Source organism: Felis catus, chromosome A2 (genome assembly GCF_018350175.1).
Source record: "Felis catus isolate Fca126 chromosome A2, F.catus_Fca126_mat1.0, whole genome shotgun sequence".
Lineage (NCBI taxonomy): Eukaryota > Metazoa > Chordata > Mammalia > Carnivora > Felidae > Felis > Felis catus.
Window position 1 is genome coordinate 135,731,189 of NC_058369.1, and position 21,692 is coordinate 135,752,880.

Sequence of the window (21,692 nt, forward strand, 5' to 3'; positions counted from 1 at the left end):
GGCAGGAGATCTTCAATGTGATGAACAGAAAAAATATGCAGCCAACATTCCTTTATCCAGCAAGTGTGTCATTCAGAATAGAAGGAGAGATAAAGGTCTTCCCAAACAAACAAAAACTGAAGGAGTTCCTCACCACTAAACCAGCCCTACAAGAGATCCTAAGGGGGATTCTGAGAGTGAAATGTTGCAAAGACCACAAGGTACCAGAGACATCATACAGGCATGAAACCTACAGACATCACAGTGACTCTAAACCCATATCTTTCAGTAATAACACTGAATGTAAATGGACTAAATGCTCCAACCAAAAGACATAGGGTATCAGAATGGATTAAAAAAAACAAGACCCATCTATTTGCTGACTACAAGAGACTCATTTTAGGCTTGAGGACACCTTCAGATTGAAAGTGAGGGGATGGAGAACTATCTACCATGCTACTGGAAGTCAAAGCTGGAGTAGTCATATCAGACAAACTAGACTTTAAATTAAAGGCTGTAACAAGAGATGAAGAAGGCATTATATAATAATTACATGGTCTATCCATCAGGAAGAGCTAACAATTATAAATATCTATGTGCTGAATACAGGAGCCCCCAAATACATAAAACTGTTAATCACAAACATAAGCAACCTTATTGATAAGAATGTGGTAATTGCAAGGGACTTTAATACTCCACCTACAACAATGGATAGATCATCTAGACACATGGGCAATAAAGAAACAAGGGCCCTGAATGACACATTGGATCAGATGGGCTTGACAGATATATTTAGAACTCTGCATCCCAAAGCAACAGAATATACTTTCTTCTCGAGTACACATGGAACACTCTCCAAGATAGATCACATACTGGGTCACAAAACAGCCCTTCATAAGTATAAAAGAATAGAGATCATACCATGCACACTTTCAGACCACAATGCTATGAAGCTTGAAATCAACCACAGGAAAAAGTCTGGAAAACCTCCAAAAGCATGGAGGTTAAAGAACACCCTACTAAAGAATGAATGGGTCAACCAGGCAATTAGAGAAGAAATTTAAAAATATATGCAAACAAACGAAAATGAAAATACAACAATCCAAATGCTTTGGGAAGCAGCAAAGGCAGTCCTGAGAGGAAAATACATTGCAATCCAGGCCTATCTCAAGAAACAAGAAAAATCCCCAATACAAAATCTAACAGCACACCTAAAGGAAATAGAAACAGAGCAGCAAAGACAGCCTAAATCCAGCATAAGAAGAGAAATAATAAAGATCAGAGCAGAAATAAACGATATAGAATCTAAAAAAACTGTAGAGAAGATCAATGAAACCAAGAGTTGCTTTTTGAAAAAATAAACAAAATTGATAAACCTCTACCCAGGCTTCTCAGAAAGAAAAGGGAGATGACCCAAATAGATAAAATCATAAATGAAAATGGAATTATTAAAACCAATCCCTCTGAAATATAAGCAATTAGCAGGGAATACTACAAAAAATTATATGCCAACAAACTGGACAACCTGGAAGAAATGGACAAATTCCTAAGCACCCACGCACCTCTAAACTCAAACAGGAAGAAATAGAAAACTTCAACAGACCCATAACTAGTGAAGAAATTGAATCAGTTATCAAAAATCTCCCAACAAATGAGTCCAGGACCAGATGGCTTCCCAGGGGAATTCTACCAGATATTTAAAGCAGAGATAATACCTATGCTTCTCAAGCTGTTCCAAAAAATAGAGAGGGAAGGAAAACTTCCAGACTCATTCTATGAAGCCAGCATTACTTTGATTCCTAAACCAGTCAGAGACCCAGCAAAAAAAGAGAACTACAGGCCAATATGCCTGATACAAAAATTCTCAATAAGATACTAGCAAATCGAATTCAACAGCATATAAAAAGAATTATTCACCATGATCAAGTGGGATTCATTCCTCGGCTGCAGGGCTGGTTCAACATTTGCAAATCAATCATTGTGATACAGCACATTAATAAAAGAAAAGATAAGAACCATATGATCCTGTCTATCGATGCAGAAAAAGCATTTGACAAAATTCAGCATCCTTCCTTAATAAAAACCCTCAAAAAAGTCGGAATAGAAGGAACATACTTAAACATCATAAAAGCCATTTATGAAAATCCCACAGCTAGTATCATCCTCAATGGGGAAAAACTGAGAGCTTTCCCCCTGAGATCAGGAACATGACAGGGATGTCCACTCTCACCGCTGTTGTTGAACATAGTGTTGGAAGTTCTAGCATCAGCAATCAGACAACAAAAGGAAATCAAAGGCATCAACATTGGCAAAGATGAAGTTAAGCTCTCACTTTTTTGCAGATGACATTATACATGGAAAACCCGATAGACTCCACCAAAAGTCTGCTAGAACTGATACATGAATTCAGCAAAGTCGCAGGATACAAATTACATTCTTATACACTAACAATGAAGCAACAGATAGACAAATAAAGAATCTGATCCCATTCACATTTGCACCAAGAAGCATAAAATACCAGGAATAAACCTAACCAAAGATGTACAAGATCTGTATGCTGAAAACTATAGAAAGCTGATGAAGGAATTTGAAGAAGATATAAAGAAATGGGAAAACATTCCATGCTTATTTATGGATTGGAAGAATAAATATTGTCAAAATGTCAAAACTACCCAAAGCTATATACGCATTCAATGCAGTCCCAATCAATATTGCACCAGCAATCTTCTTGAAGCTAGAGCAAGCAATCCTAAAATTTGTATGGAACCACAAAAGACCCCGAATAGCCAAAGTAATTTTGAAGAAAAAGACCAAAGCAGGAGGCATCACAATCCCAGACTTTAGTCTCTACTACAAAGCTGTAATCATCAAGACAGCATGGTATTGGCACAAAAACAGACACATAGACCAATGGAAGAGAATAGAAACTCCAGAATTGGACCCACAAAAGTATGGCCAACTAATTTTTGACAAAGCAGGAAGGAATATCCCATGGAGAAAAGACAGTCTTTTTAACAAATGGTGCTGGGAGAACTGGACAGCAACATGCAGAAGGATGAAACTAGACCACTTTCTTACATCATTCACAAAAATAAACTCAAAATGGATAAAGGACCTGAATGTGAGACACGAAACCATAAAAACTCTAGAGGAGAAAGCAGGAAAACACCTCTCTGGCCTCAGCTGCAGCAAGTTCTTACTTGACACATCCCCAAAGGCAAGGGAATTAAAAGCAAAAATGAACTATTGGGACCTCATGAAGATAAAAACCTTCTGTACTGCAAAGGAAACAATCAACAAAACTAAAAGGCAACCAACAGAATGGGAAAAGATATTTGCAAATGACATATCAGACAAAGGGCTAGTATCCAAAATATAAAGAGCTCACCAAACTCCACACCCGAAAAACAAATAATCCGGTGAAGAAATGGGCAGAAGACATGAATAGACACTTCTCTAAAGAAGACATCCAGATGGCCAAAAGGCACATGAAAAGATGCTCAATGTCACTTCTCATCAGGAAAATACAAATCAAAACCACACTCAGATACCACCTCATGACCAGTCAGAGTGGCTAAAATGAACAAATCAGGAGACTATAGATGCTGGCGAGGATGAGGAGAAATGGGAACCCTCTTGCACTCTTGGTGGGAATGCAAACCGGTGCAGCCACTCTGGAAAACAGTGTGGAGGTTCCTCAAAAAATTAAAAATAGATCTACCCTAGGACTCAGCAATAGCACTGCTAGGAATTTTCCCAAAGGATACAGGAGTGCTGATGCATAGGGGCACTTGTACCCCAATGTTTATAGTAGCACTTTCAACAATAGCCAAATTATGGAAAGAGCCTAAATGTCCATCAACTGATGAATGGATAAAGAAATTGTGGTTTATATACACAATGGAATACTACATGGCAATGAGGAAGAATGAAATATGGCCTTTTGTACCAACGTGGGAACTGGAGAGTGTTATGCTAAGTGAAATAAGCCATACAGAGAAAGACAGACACCATATGATTTCACTCTTATGTGGATCCTGAGAAACTTAACAGAAGACCATGGGGGAGGGAAAGGAAAAAACAAATTAGAAAGGGAGGGAGCCAAAGTATAAGAGACTCTTGAAATTGAGAATAAACTGAGGGTTGATGGGGGGTGGGAGGGAGTGGAGGGTGGATGATGGGTATTGAGGAGGGCACCTGTTGAGATGAGCACTGGGTGTTGTATGGAAACCAATTTGACAAGAAATTTTGTATTAAAAAAATAATAAAAATAAAAAAATAAATAAAATGGGTTCAGCAATAAATAAATAAATAAATAAATAAATAAATAAATAAATAAATAGGTTTAGTAAATTTCTTTGAAAATACTTATTTTCTATTATGATCCCAAATCACATTATCTTACTAGTATATGAGATTGCTGATGTTTTAATTTTTTTGTATTTGACAGTAGGATATCAAGACACAATGTCAGGTCAAATTTAGCCAATTATCCATATGAATAAATGTAATATCTTGCAATCATACCTGCATGCTGAATTTCAAGGAAAAATAGAAAAAAATTTAAAGCTTGGCAGCGAGGTACTCTCGTATTATATTTTCTCAGTCACCTCTGTCTTCATCAGTAGGAAGAGAGCTCTGTACCTGAAAGCCCCTGGCTTTCTGGTGTTTAAATGTAGTCTGGTATGCTTCCCAGTGCTATTAAATATGACTCAGATATGTTAGTTTTTACATCACCAGAGCATCATTTCAAATCCTTAGTTGTAACCTGTAAAAGGCATGACAGTTGAAAACTTATTTAGTCTTTAAGTAAAGGCTGCACACAGTATTTGCTTTGGGATAAGTACTATCTTTATTCACAGGTATTGTATTCATATTGATCTCCATGTATTGGAGAGTTGACAGTGCCATAGTGTCAAGTTGCATGTTTTTAAGAATTTGTAGTTTGTACATACCACTAAAAATACATTTAAAAATTTATTGTGACAAAGATGGTCACATTTCGGTCCAAAATGTTTTGTAATTCTCTTGACAATCATCTGGAAAAATTCTTCTGGCTTTTGAGTTGATATGCCATCCATCTATCCACCCATCTGTATCTATCTGTCTGTCAATCTGTCTGTCTGTCTGTCCATTCCTACAGAAACCAACAACAGTTTTAGGGAGGGAAATATTTGGTTCATAAATATAAGTAAGGCAAGTCAAGAATTAATTATCTTTTAAGATGTCATTGAGGTGATTTTTCTCAGAAAGGGTACTCAGAACTTGGGAAACAGTTTTATCCACAACATCTGGCTCTATTTGACTTATTAAAAAATCTTTTGTTGGTTGTTTTAATGACAATAGTGTATGTGTTTGAGTCAGTGTATAGAAGTACAATTCCCTCTGAACATACATAAGAATGTAACATTCTCAATAAGTTATAGTTGATTGAAGTGAATGACACTTCAAACAGTTGTTATGTCATGATCGAGATTGTGGTGAAGCTGAAAATTCTCTTCAGTCATTGTCTCCACCACACACTGCTACCATTGATTAATACTGATTAACCTAACATCCTAATGATCGAGCTCCTTTTATGCTCTGCCTGCCTTGTGAAATAATTTATCCAGCAGCATCAAAGTTTCATGAGAACAAAAACACTCATTTAAATGTGATAGTTTAGGTGATACATGAACATATTTATCGAATGGTTTTTTTGGTCATGTGTACAAAACCAAAAAAATGGCTTGATATAATTTAATGTTTATTGAATTTAATATCTATTGTACCTAATCTATTCTAGGTTCAGCATTAAGTCCTTTACGCAGATTGTCTTATTGAATTCTTCTGGTAACTCCATGGAGCAGATGTTATTACCTCTAATACACAGAGAAGGAAGTTATGAAACTTTCCAGAGTACACATATGGTAAATTTGAGTGATAGGTCTCTTTAGCCCCAAAGACTGTGACCTTTCTACAATATCCGATTATAATTGTTATATAATTATATTTGTAATGATTGTCTTTAGGTCCTCAACAGAACGGTGTCTCTAGTAACCAGCCTCAGGTCTGCTGAGTTTTTTGCATCTTCCTAGGAGACACAGGTTAACAGAAGCTTAAAGGCTGAGGGTTCTTCCAGGGTCACCTCAGGGGCAAATGTGAAGAAAGTTTGCAGTAGGGGAACAAACTAGAATCTTCTCCTTTACTTATATTCCAGAAGGTACTGTGTCAAATCCACCCAAGGGCCAGTATTGCCAAGGTCAAACTTTAAAAACAAAATTAAGGGGTAGAAGAATAGCATGGGTGTAGATAAGGACTTATTCTTAAACTTCTCAAACTTAAACATATCCTAGCAAAAGGAATCTTAAAGGCTTTCATGGTGTATTAACTAGTCTTGAGTGGGAGTGAGGGATGAGGTGCTCTCCAGTAAACATGAGCCCTAGACTGCAGGTCTGGAACCATCAGCATGTTCAAAGGGCAAAGTTTACTTCCCCCAGTTCACCTGCTACTGATAACCAACAGAATATTGGTGAGGAAAGAACCAATGGGAAAAGCAAGGAAAACATGTGCGGTGGGAAGGCATGGAGAGGAAAATTTACATTGGCAATGGTACAGATGTGGTGAGACTGGAGGTTTCTCACCCTTGTCACAGAGAAAAGACCTCGCTGAGGTTGTGAAGTTTTAAGTAGTGAAAATGTTAAACACTGTAACTCTTAAAGAATTTAGATAACCATGTGGTCATTAAGACGAGTGCATCTTTTCAGCATACCTAATCTCTTGTCTCTATTCTTTTTGTCACTTACAGAAGAAAAAAAGGGTAGAAAATGTAGCCATTATTATAAGACCTCTGCCTTTTGAAGCAACTTCTACCAGTACCTTAGTATTTATGGTATTCTTTTGGGGCATTCCTTTTTTTCCTCTGCTTGTATCAGCTTGGGGATTTTTCATTCCATTAAATGAGTGAGGATTCTTGAAATTGCTAGAACACTACTCTTGCTAAAAGTGGACATGCTTTCAAAATTACCTGTACATTCTTAGTCCCTCTAAATCAGGATAATTGTGACACAAAGAGTATTCAGTTGTTTTCAGGACTGATAGAAAAAGTGGTGTAAGATTTGCTTTTGACTGTGAAAGGTTAAGAAAAAAAGAAAATGCCATCATCAAGGAGCTTGTATCTCTACAATAGTTGATGTAATTTTAAATCATATTAGCTATGGCCTCTCATCATTAACTATGTACTTGTTTTTTTCTTCATCTGACTCAGCAGCCAGATACAACATGGTCTTTCACATTTAAGACTCCTAGCATAGAAGAGAAACTGGCTGTTGAAAAACTGAGCATGAGAGTCAGTTAAGGACAGTGAGAAGCAAGCCAAGTGTCGGGAGTACTGTGAGCAAATTGCTGAGAGAATAGTGTTATCCCTTCTTGATTCCTAGGCAGTTCTGGGCATATTGCCATCATCAAAGTGGGATGCATGTCAGTACAACTTGGGTCAAACCTGTTCTATTCATTAGACCCCAAGAAGGTTAGGGACATAAAGGAGAAGTCCTAGTACTAATGTTGATAGAGTTCTCAAGTCCCATGGTCTGTATTGCATAAAACGATCTTTTATCTCTTATGGTTTTTTTTTTAATGTTTATTTATTGATTTTTGAGAGAGAGAGAGTGCACATGCAAGTTGGGGAGGGACAGACAGGCAGGGAGAGAGTAAATCCCAAGCAGGCTTCATACTCAGCGTGCAGCCTGGTACAGGGCTCCATCTCACGACTGTGAGATCAGGACCTGAGCTGAAATCAAGAGACGCTTAACCAACTGAGCCACCAGGCTCCCCTGTCCCTTAAGTTTTAACAAAGACATTGAGTAGGCGCTTGAATACAAGCCTACTGCTAAGAAACGGAGAGTGTTTGAGGGAATTCTGCCCACAGATGGTCCCTGGCTTAGGCTCTGACTTATGTATGTTCCTTTCAGATGACTGGTTACCTAAGGACAGCTATCTCCAGCAAATCTCCTTCTTCTAGATGCCTGTTAGGTGGGTCCCCTTTCTCCTCTTCCTTCCCATCCCTACCTCTCCCCATATGTAGCTTCTTCTCTAACCCCAGCAGTGACTTGCATGCTGTACTCCCTAAACTCACCCTATATCCCATTTCTACTCACTGCTAGAACCCTCATCTCTAATACACACTTCCTTGTGTTGTCTACCTGAATGAAGGCAATCTACACCTTCCCTCAGTTCCTGTGGTAAGAGTTGGAAGTTCTTGGGCTTTAGATTTCTTTGAATCATAAGGAATTTCTGTATCAGTCTTCTGGATATTTCTGTATCCAGAAGCCCCGCCCCAAATATGTGATTTAATTGATTTGGATGGGCCTTGGGATAATAGTAGTCTCATTAAGGTTCCCAGGTGATTCTGATTTAGGTAGACAAGGGCCAACTTTATTACTAAATGCATCTGATTTTTGCTAGAATGACCCACATTGAGAAAGCATTTTAGTTTGAATTTTTCTTAATGATAATATGAAAAAACTGAAAAACATAAAATGAATATTAACTCTTTTAATGACATTAGAGCAGTGTTTCTCAAACTTTAATATGCATACCAGTGACCCAGGAATCTAGCTAAGATGCAGGTTCCAATTTAGGAGGTTTTGGGTGAGACCCTAAAATTCTGCATTTCTAAAAGCTCTCAGGTGAAGGCCTTGCAGGGTTGTGGGAGAAGAGAAAGCCTTGGTAGAAGGAATACTGTTGTGAAAAGAGAAGTGGGCAGATTCATGAGGGCCAATGAGCCCTTGAATAAAGTGACGGGAATCCCATTGGGATGAGAAAGTAGCTAAGGGTTTATTGGGAAATCCCAAAGTAACTAGTGTTAACTCTCCACGTCTTCCAGCGGCGCTCCTCCCAGGACCCCACTGGAGAGAAGCAGATGACAGGATGCATGGAGAGGGCAAAGATATGGTTAAAAGGCACTCTGTTTCTCTTCCAAGATTGCAGCAGAGGGAGATGTTACATCTTTTTCTGTAGGAAATTTGTTACACAGGTTGGTTGGTTTTTTGTGAACAATTTGAACAGAATGGTGCTCCAGGAGCATTTAGTGGTATATGCACTTTTGAAGGCTAACCTAGGAATCCAGTATCACGTCCAGTAGAATACTGTGTCTAAAACCAAATGCATCTCCTGTTCTTCCATGTGAAATTTTGAAACAAAATTGATTTGTAAATTGGGAATTGTTTGTGATCATGTTTTTTTTATTAAAAATTCTTTTAATGTTTATTTATTTTTGAGACAGAGAGAGAGAGAGAGTGAGCGAGGGAGGGGCAGAGAGGAGGGAGACACAGAATCCAAATCTGGCTCCAAGCTCTAAGCTGTCAGCACAGAGCCCAAAGTGGGGCTTGAACTCAAGACCTGATCCGAAGTTGGATGCTTAACCAACTGAGCCACCCAGGTGCCCTTGTGATCATGTTTTTTAAGACTTAAACTGGATATAAGGGCATCTAGGACTTCCATTTCTGATAGGAACTTGGTGCATTTTTAGCCCTTGTAGCTAACCAGTATCCAATATGACTAATGAATAAAATATGTTTAAAGTAAAAATATACGTATGTATTTTCTTTTCAAAGCTGGGGTGTTTTTTTTTCTTGACTTCCCCAGGGCTTGCTCATGCCCTGTTGCCACAAACTTGTTTTATGATCTTTGGGCAAGTCAAAGAACTTTCCTGGATCTCAGTTTCCTTGAGTATACTGTAAAAGAGGCTGTAGTAAAGTGTATAATGTCTATGATCTCTTTAAACTTTTAAATTATGTGTCCATGAGATGGGTCCTAGAGAAGTGGCATTTATCTTAAATCACAGTGATCTAAACTTAAAACTTGATTTGCTAAGTTGATGTTGAACTAATCATAATCCTTGCACTGATGGTCAGTTGAGAGATAAACAAGTCATGTTATAACATTTCCATTTCGATTTATGGTTATGTATAAAGAGGAAGACTTTGCAGTCAAATGTTTGGTTCAAAGCCCAGGTTTACCACTTAATAGCTGTGTGACACTGGGAAAGTGATTTAAACTTGAATAAATCCTGGTACATAGCAAGTGCTTCATAAATGATAGCTATTACTGGGGCTCCTGTGTGGCTCATTTGGTTGAGTGTCCGAATTCAGCTCAGGTCATGATCTTGAGATTCATAAATTTGAACCCACTTTGGATCCTCTGTTTTCCTCTCTCTCTGCCCTTCCCCCATTCATATTCTCTCTCCCTATCTCAAAAATAAATAAACATTAAAAAAATAAAAATAATAGGACTCCTGGGTGGCTCAGTCATTTCTCAGTGTATACCTGTGTGTGTGTATGTGTATTTTCTTTTATGTTTTTGTATGCATGTTTTCTTCACCGCTTATTAATGACCATAAATCATATGCAATTTCCTAACTAAATTTTATTATTCTTTTAAATATTTTTATGATTATGAAAGTAATCAGATAATTACTGATAAATTTGATGTTCATCCTTCTAGTTTTTTTCCCATGGGAATAGAATATATACTTTATTAAGGGAGGGGGATCATTGCTTTATATAATGTGTTATAAATCTGCTTCTCTTCTTAATGTACTATGAATGCCTTTTATGTCATTAGATGATTTTTTACCTAGTCACCCTATTGTTTAATAAATCATGTGACTGTACCATACCATAATTTTTCAGTTCCCCATCATTAAATGTTTATATTGCTTCTAATTTTTCATGATTGTAAACAGACCTTCGATGACATCCCTTTAGCAGATTTCCAGATTATCAAATTGCCTTCCAGTAAAATGTACTATTTTACTTTCTTACTACTAAAGTATGAAAATTCAGCCCTCACCAATAATAGGTGTCATCATTTAAAAATTATTTTCAAATTGCTCAGTGAGAAGGAATATATTATTATTTTTCTTTGCATTACTTTTGGTTTCTAGTGAGTTTAAACAGTTTTTGTATATTAATTAAGCATTTATATTTTTTGTGTGTATGTAATTGCCTTTTCATGTTTTTTGTCTATTTTAGAGTTTGTCTTTTTCTTATTGATATAAGAGAGTATTTCCCCCAGCCTATCATTTGTTTCTAGTGAGTTTTACCTCTTATTTTCTTAACAGTTGGAGGTTTTAACTGTTAGGGCACCTAGGAGGCTTAGTCCATTAAGTGTCCACTTTGGACTCAGGTCATGATCTCAACAGCTCATGAGTTTGAGGCCTGCGTCGGGCTGTCATGGGCTCTGTGCTGACAGCTGAGAGTCTGGAGTCTGCTTCAGATTCTGGGTCTCCCTCTCTCTGCCCCCTCCCCCGCTTGTACGTGCGCGCGCGCCCGCTCTCTCTCAAAAATAAACATTAAAAAAATTAAAAAAAAAGAAGTTTTAACTTTTAAAAATTTGCTGCCAAATCTATATACCTTTTCCTTTGTTTTCTGCTTTTGTTATCAGACATTATTAAAAGCCTTCCGACCCAAATTATTTATGTTTTTACTATTTCAGCTTTTACATGTAAATATCTAATGCATTTGCAATTTATTTTGATGTATGTTTGAGATGAAAATGTAATTTTAAAAATGAGTATCCAGTTCCCTCATCATTTATTGTATAATCTAGTCTTTCTCCACTGAATTAGAATAACATAATACACAAAATTATTACGTGTGCTTGAACCTGCTCACAGATAAATCACTCTATTTCTTTGTCATGCCACATATTATAATAGCTGTATAATATGATTTAATGTCCAGTAATGTAAACCTCTTCACACATTTTTCTAATTCCTCAAATGTTTTTGACTAATCTCTCATTTTTTTCAAATGAAATTTATAATCATTTTACCCATTGATTAGCAAATACTCACTTAGTGGATGTTCTGTGCTAGGTATTATGCATCATGTTGGGATTATTATAGAAATGAAGACAATCAGTCCCTGCTATTATGGTGCTGAAAATCCACTTCCAAAGAACCCACCTGAAATTCTGATGAAGGTTACGTTAAACTTACAAAATACCATGGGGAGAATACAATCTTTGTAATATTCAGTTTTTCTTTATAGAAAAATTTAAAGTCCTTAAGACTTTTATTTAAGACTTTAAAATACATCTTAGTAGGGGTGCCTGGGTGGCTCAGTCAGTTGAACATCCGACTTTGGCTTAGGTCATGATCTCACCATTTGTGAGTTTGAGCCCCGCGTTGGCATCTGTGCTGACAGCTCGGAGCCTGGAGCCTCCTTTGGATTCTGTCTCCTTTTCTCTCTGCCCCTCCCCACTTGTGCTCTGTCTCTCTGTCTCTTAAAAATAAATAAATGTAAAAAAAAATTAAAATATGTCTTAGTAATGTTTATAAATATTTTTAAGGCATATATATTAATTATTGGTATTTATAATGTCTCTTGTTATATAACATAAATTTTTATATAAATGAGATACTATTTAATTGATTATTATGCCTTGTATATAGGAATTTAATTTCTTAGTATAATTATTTCTTAAACCTCTGCCTATGAAACTCTTAATTCACTTAAATTTGTTATATGGATGGTCATATTCGATGCTTATAATGATCCTTTTCTTTTTTTTTTTTCAACGTTTATTTATTTTTGGGACAGAGAGAGACAGAGCATGAATGGGGGAGGGGCAGAGAGAGAGGGAGACACAGAATCGGAAACAGGCTCCAGGCTCTGAGCCGTCAGCCCAGAGCCCAACGCGGGGCTCGAACTCACAGACCGCGAGATCGTGACCTGGCTGAAGTCGGACGCTTAACCGACTGCGCCACCCAGGCGCCCCTCATTTCTTCATAATACTCATACCTTGATCATTTCTCTTATTGAGTTGTAACAACTAAAATTTCCAGAAAATGTTAAATTGTTCTAATAACCAGTATTCCTATTGTTTGTGTTTGCCTGACCCTAAAGGTAATGCTTTTAGTTTTATTAATTAGTTTGTTAAGATTAGTTAATTAGGTGTTGATTGCCGTTTTGAAGGAAAATTTCCTTCTTTATATTCAAGTATAGTTAGAACATTTATCAGAAACTGATATTGAAGTTTTATCAGATTTATTACAGTTGTTACTGAGATAATCATAGGTTCTTCTATAGTCTATTGGATTCTATTAATTTCTTAATATTGAGCAATCCTAACTTCTCAATATTTCTCAAATAATGTCCTAGTATTCCTGGGATAAAGACATATAAATAATATTGTAAAAAAGTTGACATACTGATGATCGTGAGGAATTTAATGACTACACACCATGGAAAATAATGGAACCTTAGAAGTTCTTCAACTAATCATGTACTTGTATCAGAAAAAATAACTACTCTTTGAGTTTAGAGGTATAATTTTTAAAGTAAATATTTAGCCAACCGCAAACCCACTATTAATGGAAAATTAAATCAAAGTAAATGTGGTATTGACATTTGTCTATGAAGAGCAACATAGTATAGAAAAATTCTAGAATAAAATATTGATCTAAAAATAATTTTGAGGATGAAATATTGCCACTCTAAGCACACTATGAAAAATTATATTTGTAATGCAGATAAATTCATACCTGTAATTTCAAATACAAGATTTATTTTGACTTTATTTTCCTGGCGTAAGGAGTTATTTTGAAATAAAATTATCTCTGCTAGAGAAAGTCTGACATGGGTCGATGAAACTTGAAAGAAATAGGGCATCACTTGCACAGATTGTAGTAGTTTAAAAATGGAAACAACCTGTATGCCCCCAGTTTAAGACAATGGGACATATAACCTGATGTATTCAAGGATGTCATATTGAACAGCACTTAGAATAAATGTGTAGCTATGCAAGGATCAATGGAAATAAATGTCAAAAACACAGTGTAAATAAAGAATAGTTGCAAAAAGCATAGTATGATACCATTTATATAAATTTAAAACACCAGAGCCAATTCTTTCTATATATTCTAAAGGTGGATACATGTGTAATAAAAGTACAAATCATATACAATATGATGCACACCAACAAAAAAGTACACATTTATTTACTTTTTAAAAAACAAGTGCTCTTCAGCAGATATAGCAAACAATTAACATGTTATATGCAGGTAAGTTAGTGATTTTCTTTTCAGTACTCATCTGTCTGAATACAGGTTTGAATATGGCTAATGTGAGATGAGAAAATTATAACCCATTTTGTGATTAGTTTGGAAACTTTTAAAAAGTGTTTGATTCTTTCCTTATATTCAGAGCCTTAGTCTACATAGTTAATTTGAAATAAAGTACTGAATATAAAGTATAGAATGCACAGCTAGTGATCAATCAATGACAGCTCTGTATAGGTTAGGATTGATTCCTAATGGGGATGAACTTGGTACAGAAAAGCGTTTTTAGTTATTGGGAATAAGGGGGCTTGTGGTATTGGGCATTTGCGGTTTAGAGAAGGGATTGTAGAAAATGGAGGAGAATAAGCAAATTAAGGGTTGAGGGGGAGTAAACTGAACAATGCTGTGGTACCAGTCTGGCTGGAAAATATACCTTTGAAATGGAATCAATTAGCCTAACATGACATCCCTGGAGGGTTTAGCTTCAGATCTCCATTTCATTGGTTCATCATCATAAAACAAGACAGGGGAGGTTTTGTGTTTTTCTCTCTTGAAAACAATTTAGTAATATGGAGAAGAGTTAGACCTCTTGAACTCAAATCTATTCCTATATATTCAGGAGGAGGGGTAATGGATTTGATGGACAATTTGATTTACTAATTAATTGAGGGCCCTGATTAGATGCATTTGGAAAGCACAACTTTCGTCTTCCTGTGTTAACTCACAAGCCTTTGAAGAGTTGATAAATCATTGGAAACTGGACTGAGGTTGAAGTTTGTTGTAACACTGCTTCCCTGAAGTCCATACCCATTCCATACCAAGATGGGCTTGAGACCAGAAGTGGAAGTGGCAGAATTAAATGCCACCAGTGCCTGCATGCTCCTTCCTCCTGTTGCCAGCTCCCCTTTATGTGGTTGCCTTGAGAAGCTGTTTTCATTCTGGAAATAATGCCACTAACTCCAAACACTTCCTCAAGTTCTATTTTGAAGTCACATCAGGTCACTTGGTGTCTTTGGCCTTAGTTTCTTCATCCACAAAGTGAAAATAATAATGCCTACTCTGACTCCTAAAGCTGTCCTGAAAATCAAATGAAAATATTTCATAAACCATTCAGCGCTATGTATATATTACTGATTAATATACCATTCCAGAAACCACACCTTTACTGTATGGCCACTATTCACTTTTCAGTCAAAAATACCTTATGCATAAACTTGTCTCCAAATGACTTTCACTATAACCAAAAATCAAATCTTATTTCAAAGTATAAAAATGAAAATAACATCAAGAGTTTTACATATGGCGCAGCCCTCTATGTTAGCCCATTTTAAATCCTTCTCTAAAGATGAAAATTTTTTTTGTTGAAATTGTGGGCCATTTTATGCAAGGGAAATGAAATCTAATTTCTTGGTTTTTCCTCTTTTTAGGAAGTCACCAAAGCAGTCCAGCCTCTCTTACTGGGAAGAATCATAGCTTCCTATGATCCAGATAACAAGGCGGAACGCTCCATTGCAATTTATCTAGCCATAGGCTTATGCCTTCTCTTTGTCATGAGGACTCTGCTTTTGCACCCAGCCATTTTTGGCCTCCATCACATTGGAATGCAAATAAGAATAGCTATGTTTAGTTTGATTTATAAGAAGGTAATGCTTTCTCGCATAGTCTCCATGCTACGTGCAACATGTTTTAAATGTCATGTTGATACACATAAGGGATAAATGCTAAAATCAATTTTGTAGGCCTGTTAAGTAAATGGCAGCATTAATTAATGTTTCTCATTTTCCTTGGTGATTAATTCAGTTCATTTTGGCTAATAATTATTGAGCATTTTCTGTAAACTCCCTATGCTATGGATTTCATTTTTTAAAAATATTTTTTAGTGTTTATTTATCCTTGAGAGAGACAGAGAGAGTGTGAGCAGGGGAGGGGCAGAGAGAGGGAGACAGAATCTGAAGAAGGCTTCAGGCTCCGAGCTGTCAGCACAGAGCCTGATGTGGGACTTGAACTCACGAACCGAACTGTAAGATCATGACCTGTGCTGAAGTTGGAGGCCCAACAGACTGAGCCACCCAGGTGCCCCAGATTTCATTTTTTAAAACTAGTCACATCATTGTGTTTTGGAATGTATGGCTCCCCATTAAAATGATACTTACCATCCGTGTAAAAGTCATTGGCAAAATGTCTTGTGGTAAAATGCCATATATCTTTACGTTCAATAACAAGAGTGTAGTATGTAATTGTTATTGATAATCCAAGCAATAACAGTTCCTGCCTTAATTAGTTGTGACACAGTGATTTTGTCATCCTTTGAGTCCTGCAAATTGAACACTTTTGCAACAACACATGTACTACAACCATAAGAACCTTCTCTACTTTTCTGTATGCATTATCCAGACAAGAGCCCAAGTTGCAGAAGCATGATTTAGGTGAATGCAGATTAAGACTTCCCACCTTACACACACAATTTAATATCATTCCAGTGACATGCTTTGTAGGCCATGTGTGATTGCTTGGGTCTACCAAGTCATTACAGTAAAGCTATTTTGGTTGAATCATTTGGGTATTGCCTTACCCTTCTTCTCTTTTTCTTCCCCCAATGTAAAAACTTTATATACTTGGCTTATAAGGGACATGGATCTGAAATTACCTCTAGCAAATAACCCATAACACTTCCATAATATATATGCAAGGTCAGTTGTGTCATAAAACCTTGATAGTCATACTTTATTGTTCAAAACAGCCTTTTATGGATGCACACGAAAAAAAAAATAGAGTCCACAGTTTAGTCAGATCACCTCAGCTACAATGTCATCAATTCAACCAAGTACCAGGAAAACATGGGTAATAAATCAACAAAAATTTTGTTTTGATCCAGAAATTTTATGGGCTAAAGGGGATGGGAGATCAAAGAAGGAGAAGGTTATTTGTAAATTCATGTGTAACATTTAGCACAAATACAGCAGCATATGTGCTTTCAGACTCAGAACACGCTGAGGAAAAGTTAGAAGCTATTGCATCTATCCTTTTTTCTCTCATTTTTGAGTATTTGTGTTATTACCTGGTTTGTTTACCCCTCTAGCTGCACTTACTGGCCTGCACTGGCACCATCACCAGAGAATTCAGTTGTGTCTTCACGTGGCTGTGGTTTGGTCCCTAAAGGAGCCTGAAGTAGACTGGTCCCGTATCAGACCAGCTCCATCCACATGGCAGGCAGCCACTAATTCTCCTTACAGTACCCCAAATTTTGTAATACAGCACTTTTTTGCTTTGCTCCAAAATCTGCAACTATGATACATTCAAATTATATTTTAAATAATGAACCTAAATGCATTCTATAAATGTCAAATCATTATGTTGTACACCTGAAACGAATACAATATTCTATGTCAACTGTACTTAAATGAAAATGTAAAAATACAAGAAAATAATCTAAATATGAACTAAATTTATCTTTGCTTATGAATTTCAAGAAGACAGAAATAATAACAAAAACAAATCTTCGCTGAGTGCTTGCTATGCACACCTGAGATAGATGAAGTCTATTAATGAGGAGTGTGTGACCCAGTCAGTGGAATTTTCCCCTCATATTGCTCTAATAGTGTTTTGGAATTAACTGCTTTGATTCTTTCTTCATCTGTACTTATCTAAATTGTATTCATTATTCCACACCCATATTCAATTTTACCTCCTCGATAAAATCCCAATTTTTGTAACCAGGTATGTGAACTTTCTCATAACCACCCGGTTATATTCTGCTCCCTTGAACTCATTTATCATATCATATTTAGTTGATGTATGTACTAGGTTACCTTAAGGCAAGAAATATGTATTAATAAATCCTAACAATAATTCCTGAAGCCTTGAATCCAGTGATTTGCATCTCATAAGTGCTCAATACATATACATTCAATTGAAACAAATATTGGATGGGTACTCTCCAATCAAAGGCATCTAAGGGATAATAAATTCTTATTAAATTTTAGGCAAAGTATAAGTGATCTTTCATAACTATTATTAATTTATCTACTTACCAGTTCTATTTGTGTATAGGGATGTATTTTTTCTGTGTAATATTTAAGGATTTTGTATTGTTAATCTTTCACAAAGTCATTAATGATTCAATTATTCATAATATACTTTTATTGACTTTAATTGTCATTTTATTCAATAGAATTACTATAGGACTCCACTATAGAAAAATAGAGTTACTATAAGATTATAGGCTTTAATCTCAAATTTTGCTGCCTATAAAAACCAAACCAAACCAAACCAAACCCACCAAAATCTCCACACCATATGAATGGACATTTAAGTGTAATATCATTACTGCTGTGGAGTAGAAAGGATATACTATATAGATGCTGGAAAATAAAATAACTACAGGCATGCCAGTATAATATATTTTGTGAAGAGAAATATTTATATATCAGAGAATATCCTAAGCTAGATAAACATAAAATAATTTTCATTACCTTTACTTAAAAACGCATGCATAGTCACCTAATTCTTCAGCTGTATTATAATGTTATTTATAAATATTCTTTTTGTCTTCTCTTTGTCAACATCACCTAACTTCCGATTTTCCTTTTAGACTTTAAAGCTGTCAAGCCGTGTTCTGGATAAAATAAGTATTGGACAACTTGTTAGTCTCCTTTCCAACAACCTGAACAAATTTGATGAAGTATGTACCTACTGATTTATGCATTATTGTTATAAATCATACAGTCCCAAGGGTTTTTCTTGGTTAGTTGATGGTAATATGTGGCTAAATCATAGACATCCCTACCTTCCCTATTCCTGCAAGGTTGGGTTGCATAGGACAGTGCCATTCCGGGGGCTTACAGAACCAGCCGATACAAAGGCATCTCAGCTTGCTGCATATTTAATGAGGTGTTTCAAAATTCATTTTTTATCAGATCTTGTTTCCTTTTAATACTTTACATCTGTTATTTACTTTGGCTGAATATGATACTCTGAGCAATTCTTGTTCAGTGCTGTCTTATGACACAAATAATTGCAAGGTCTTTGAGGACACATAATGTGTTTTATTTATCTTAGCATTTTCAGTATGTAGCATAATGTTAAACCCACAGCAGGTGCTACATAAGTTACTAATGAATTGAGCCTGCATTTACTCTGAATATTTTGTCAGGTGATAGAGTTGTTACCTTGAGCCTTTGGAAACCCTTTTGCTCTTACATGTTTATACCATGGCTCTTGCTTTATCCAAATAGAAGTAAGTTATTTAAAATAAGTCCCTGACCTGATACTTAAGATATTTAATTTTAATTCCATTGAATAAAAACACCCCGAAAATGCAACAACTTGAAATTTGTTCCTTGGGAAATCCTAGTCTATTTGTAGAATGTTTAAGCACACTGATGTGTGCTTCGTGTAGCAAACACATTGAGTTTAGCACAGTGGGAACCATGATGTGTTTGTTGTATAAGCTCGCTGTGCTCAATTTCTCCCATCTTAGGCTTGTTTGCTTGTTTCTTTGTCACTGGTTTTCACTGTGATTTTGTTTCGCAGGGACTTGCACTGGCACATTTTGTGTGGATTGCTCCTTTGCAAGTGGCTCTCCTCATGGGGCTCCTCTGGGACTTGTTACAGGCCTCCGCCTTCTGTGGTCTTGCTTTCCTCATAATCCTTGCCCTTTTTCAAGCTGCACTGGGAAGAATGATGATGAAGTACAGGTAGCACTCTGGTTACATAGCTTGGAAGGATTTTAAGTTAGATATTCCAAAAGTCTAGTAAAACCAGGGACTGCTGTATATACTGAACTGGGATCTACTTCCTGGATGTCACTAAAAAGGAGTTATTTCAATAGTGTAAATCATAGTCAGTGTATTAAGGGACATTTTTTTTTGCTTATCAATCTATAGAATTTCTTTTTAAATATCTTAATATTCAGTTCATTTTTATGTATTATAATATTTAGGTAGAATGGATAAAACATATATGTATATGGGAGTGAATGCATAAATGTTGGATAGAATTTTATAGGTTTTTCCTACTCTGGTTCAAGGATAATCACACTACAGCCTTGGTTACTTTTTAGTAGAGAATGAGTTAATGATACAAGTCACAGCTTATGATAGAGGACTTCTAGAGTTTGTCAGCTAGAAGATGATAGAATGTATACAAAATGTGGAATCTGCTAACTCTTGGTTTAAATACCAGACTGCATGCTTACTAGTTATGTGACCTGACTCAAGTCACTTGGCCTTACTGAGTCTCTGTTTTTTTATCTTTAAAATGGAGATAACCACTACTTCTAGACTTCCATGAAGGGTACTACACTGGGATAGTATGTGGAATGCATCTAATAGTGTGTGGCACATAAGAGGCATTCACTAAATGGTAGCTATTTAGCGAATGATTTTTGTTCATGATTTTTGTTACCATCTGTTAGATAATAAAATAAATGTTCATCTGTTTAATAAGAAATGTGGATTTTTTGAAAAAACTTTTGTGGTTCTTAGTGGTAATTTGACTTGGTTTTATTAAGTATTTGATTGATTAATTGATTTACAGAGATCAGAGAGCTGGAAAGATCAACGAAAGACTTGTGATCACCTCTGAAATGATTGAAAATATCCAATCTGTTAAGGCATACTGCTGGGAGGAAGCGATGGAAAAAATGATTGAAAACCTAAGACAGTAAGTATTTCTGATAATTTCGATATCAGTAGCTATTTCATGTTTAATATTTTAAAGATGAGTATGTCACAGTGGGATTTCAGTTCATATTTGAAGTTTCTGACAATCAATTGTATTAAGTTATATCAATATTCCTGTATCACTATCAAGTGGCATAAAGTTATTTTCATGGTCTGTATATAGTTGGTTAAGTGTGTTATTTTTTATTACAAGGATATGTATGCCTTATGAAGAATCCCCTCTATGTGTTTATAGCTGCTTATTATACTTATTTTACTAAAATAATGATCATAATGCTGGAGGCTGAATAAAACCTTAAATGAAACCAGTAGAGCAATAAGTGTGCAAATCTGAACCAAATAAGTGGTTTTCTGTTCTTCCATTTCACTTATGTTATGGCTCAGGAAAAGTGAAAAGAAACCCTTCTCTTTGGTTAAAGTATCATTGTTCTTCCTTAACTTAAGAATAATAATACAGGATAATATCTAGTAACTTGTGTTCTAGAAACCCTGCATTTGAGAGGTCAGTTCAAGCAATGAAAGCCACCACCTGAGATAGAATCAATCCTTGGCACCTATCTCTAGTCTTATTTCACCTCTGATAATCTCTCTTTCACTGACTGGTAAAGATTATATCCAGTGAAAAAGTATAGCACAGACTGAGATATGATTACTGTGGTAATTTAGGGTACAATATAAGCTATGGCATTTCTGTAGCCATGAGACCATTTCTTTCAGTCAAGTTCCATGTTCTACAAACTGCAATCAAAAAAGGGTTCTAGGAGACTCAGTGATAGATATACTACTGTTAAAGAGCAGATAATTTCAGGTCCTATAGCATATGAGAGTTTCACAGGGGAAAATATACAAAAAAAAGTACCCTTTTGGATGGTGTGAATGTGGTCATCAGGAAATTGGGCTGCTGATTCCAGTAGCCGGTGATAACTGAGCTGCAGGTGTGTGATTGGAACAACAAAGAAATGCTGAACTATTAAGGCCTTTGCCAT

At 36.0% G+C, this 21,692-nt stretch overlaps 1 protein-coding gene across 3 annotated transcripts in view; it reads left to right on the plus strand.

Moving 5' to 3' along the window:
• Positions 1-21,692, plus strand: part of CFTR (CF transmembrane conductance regulator) — a 187,469-nt gene that overhangs the window by 34,622 nt on the left and 131,155 nt on the right. For 2 of the 3 annotated variants that reach the window (NM_001048009.1, XR_006587667.1), the window contains 4 exon segments: positions 15,451-15,666; positions 18,615-18,704; positions 19,556-19,719; positions 20,561-20,686. In NM_001048009.1, coding sequence (NP_001041474.1) covers positions 15,451-15,666; positions 18,615-18,704; positions 19,556-19,719; positions 20,561-20,686 — 596 coding nt within the window. 3 annotated transcript variants of the gene reach the window in all.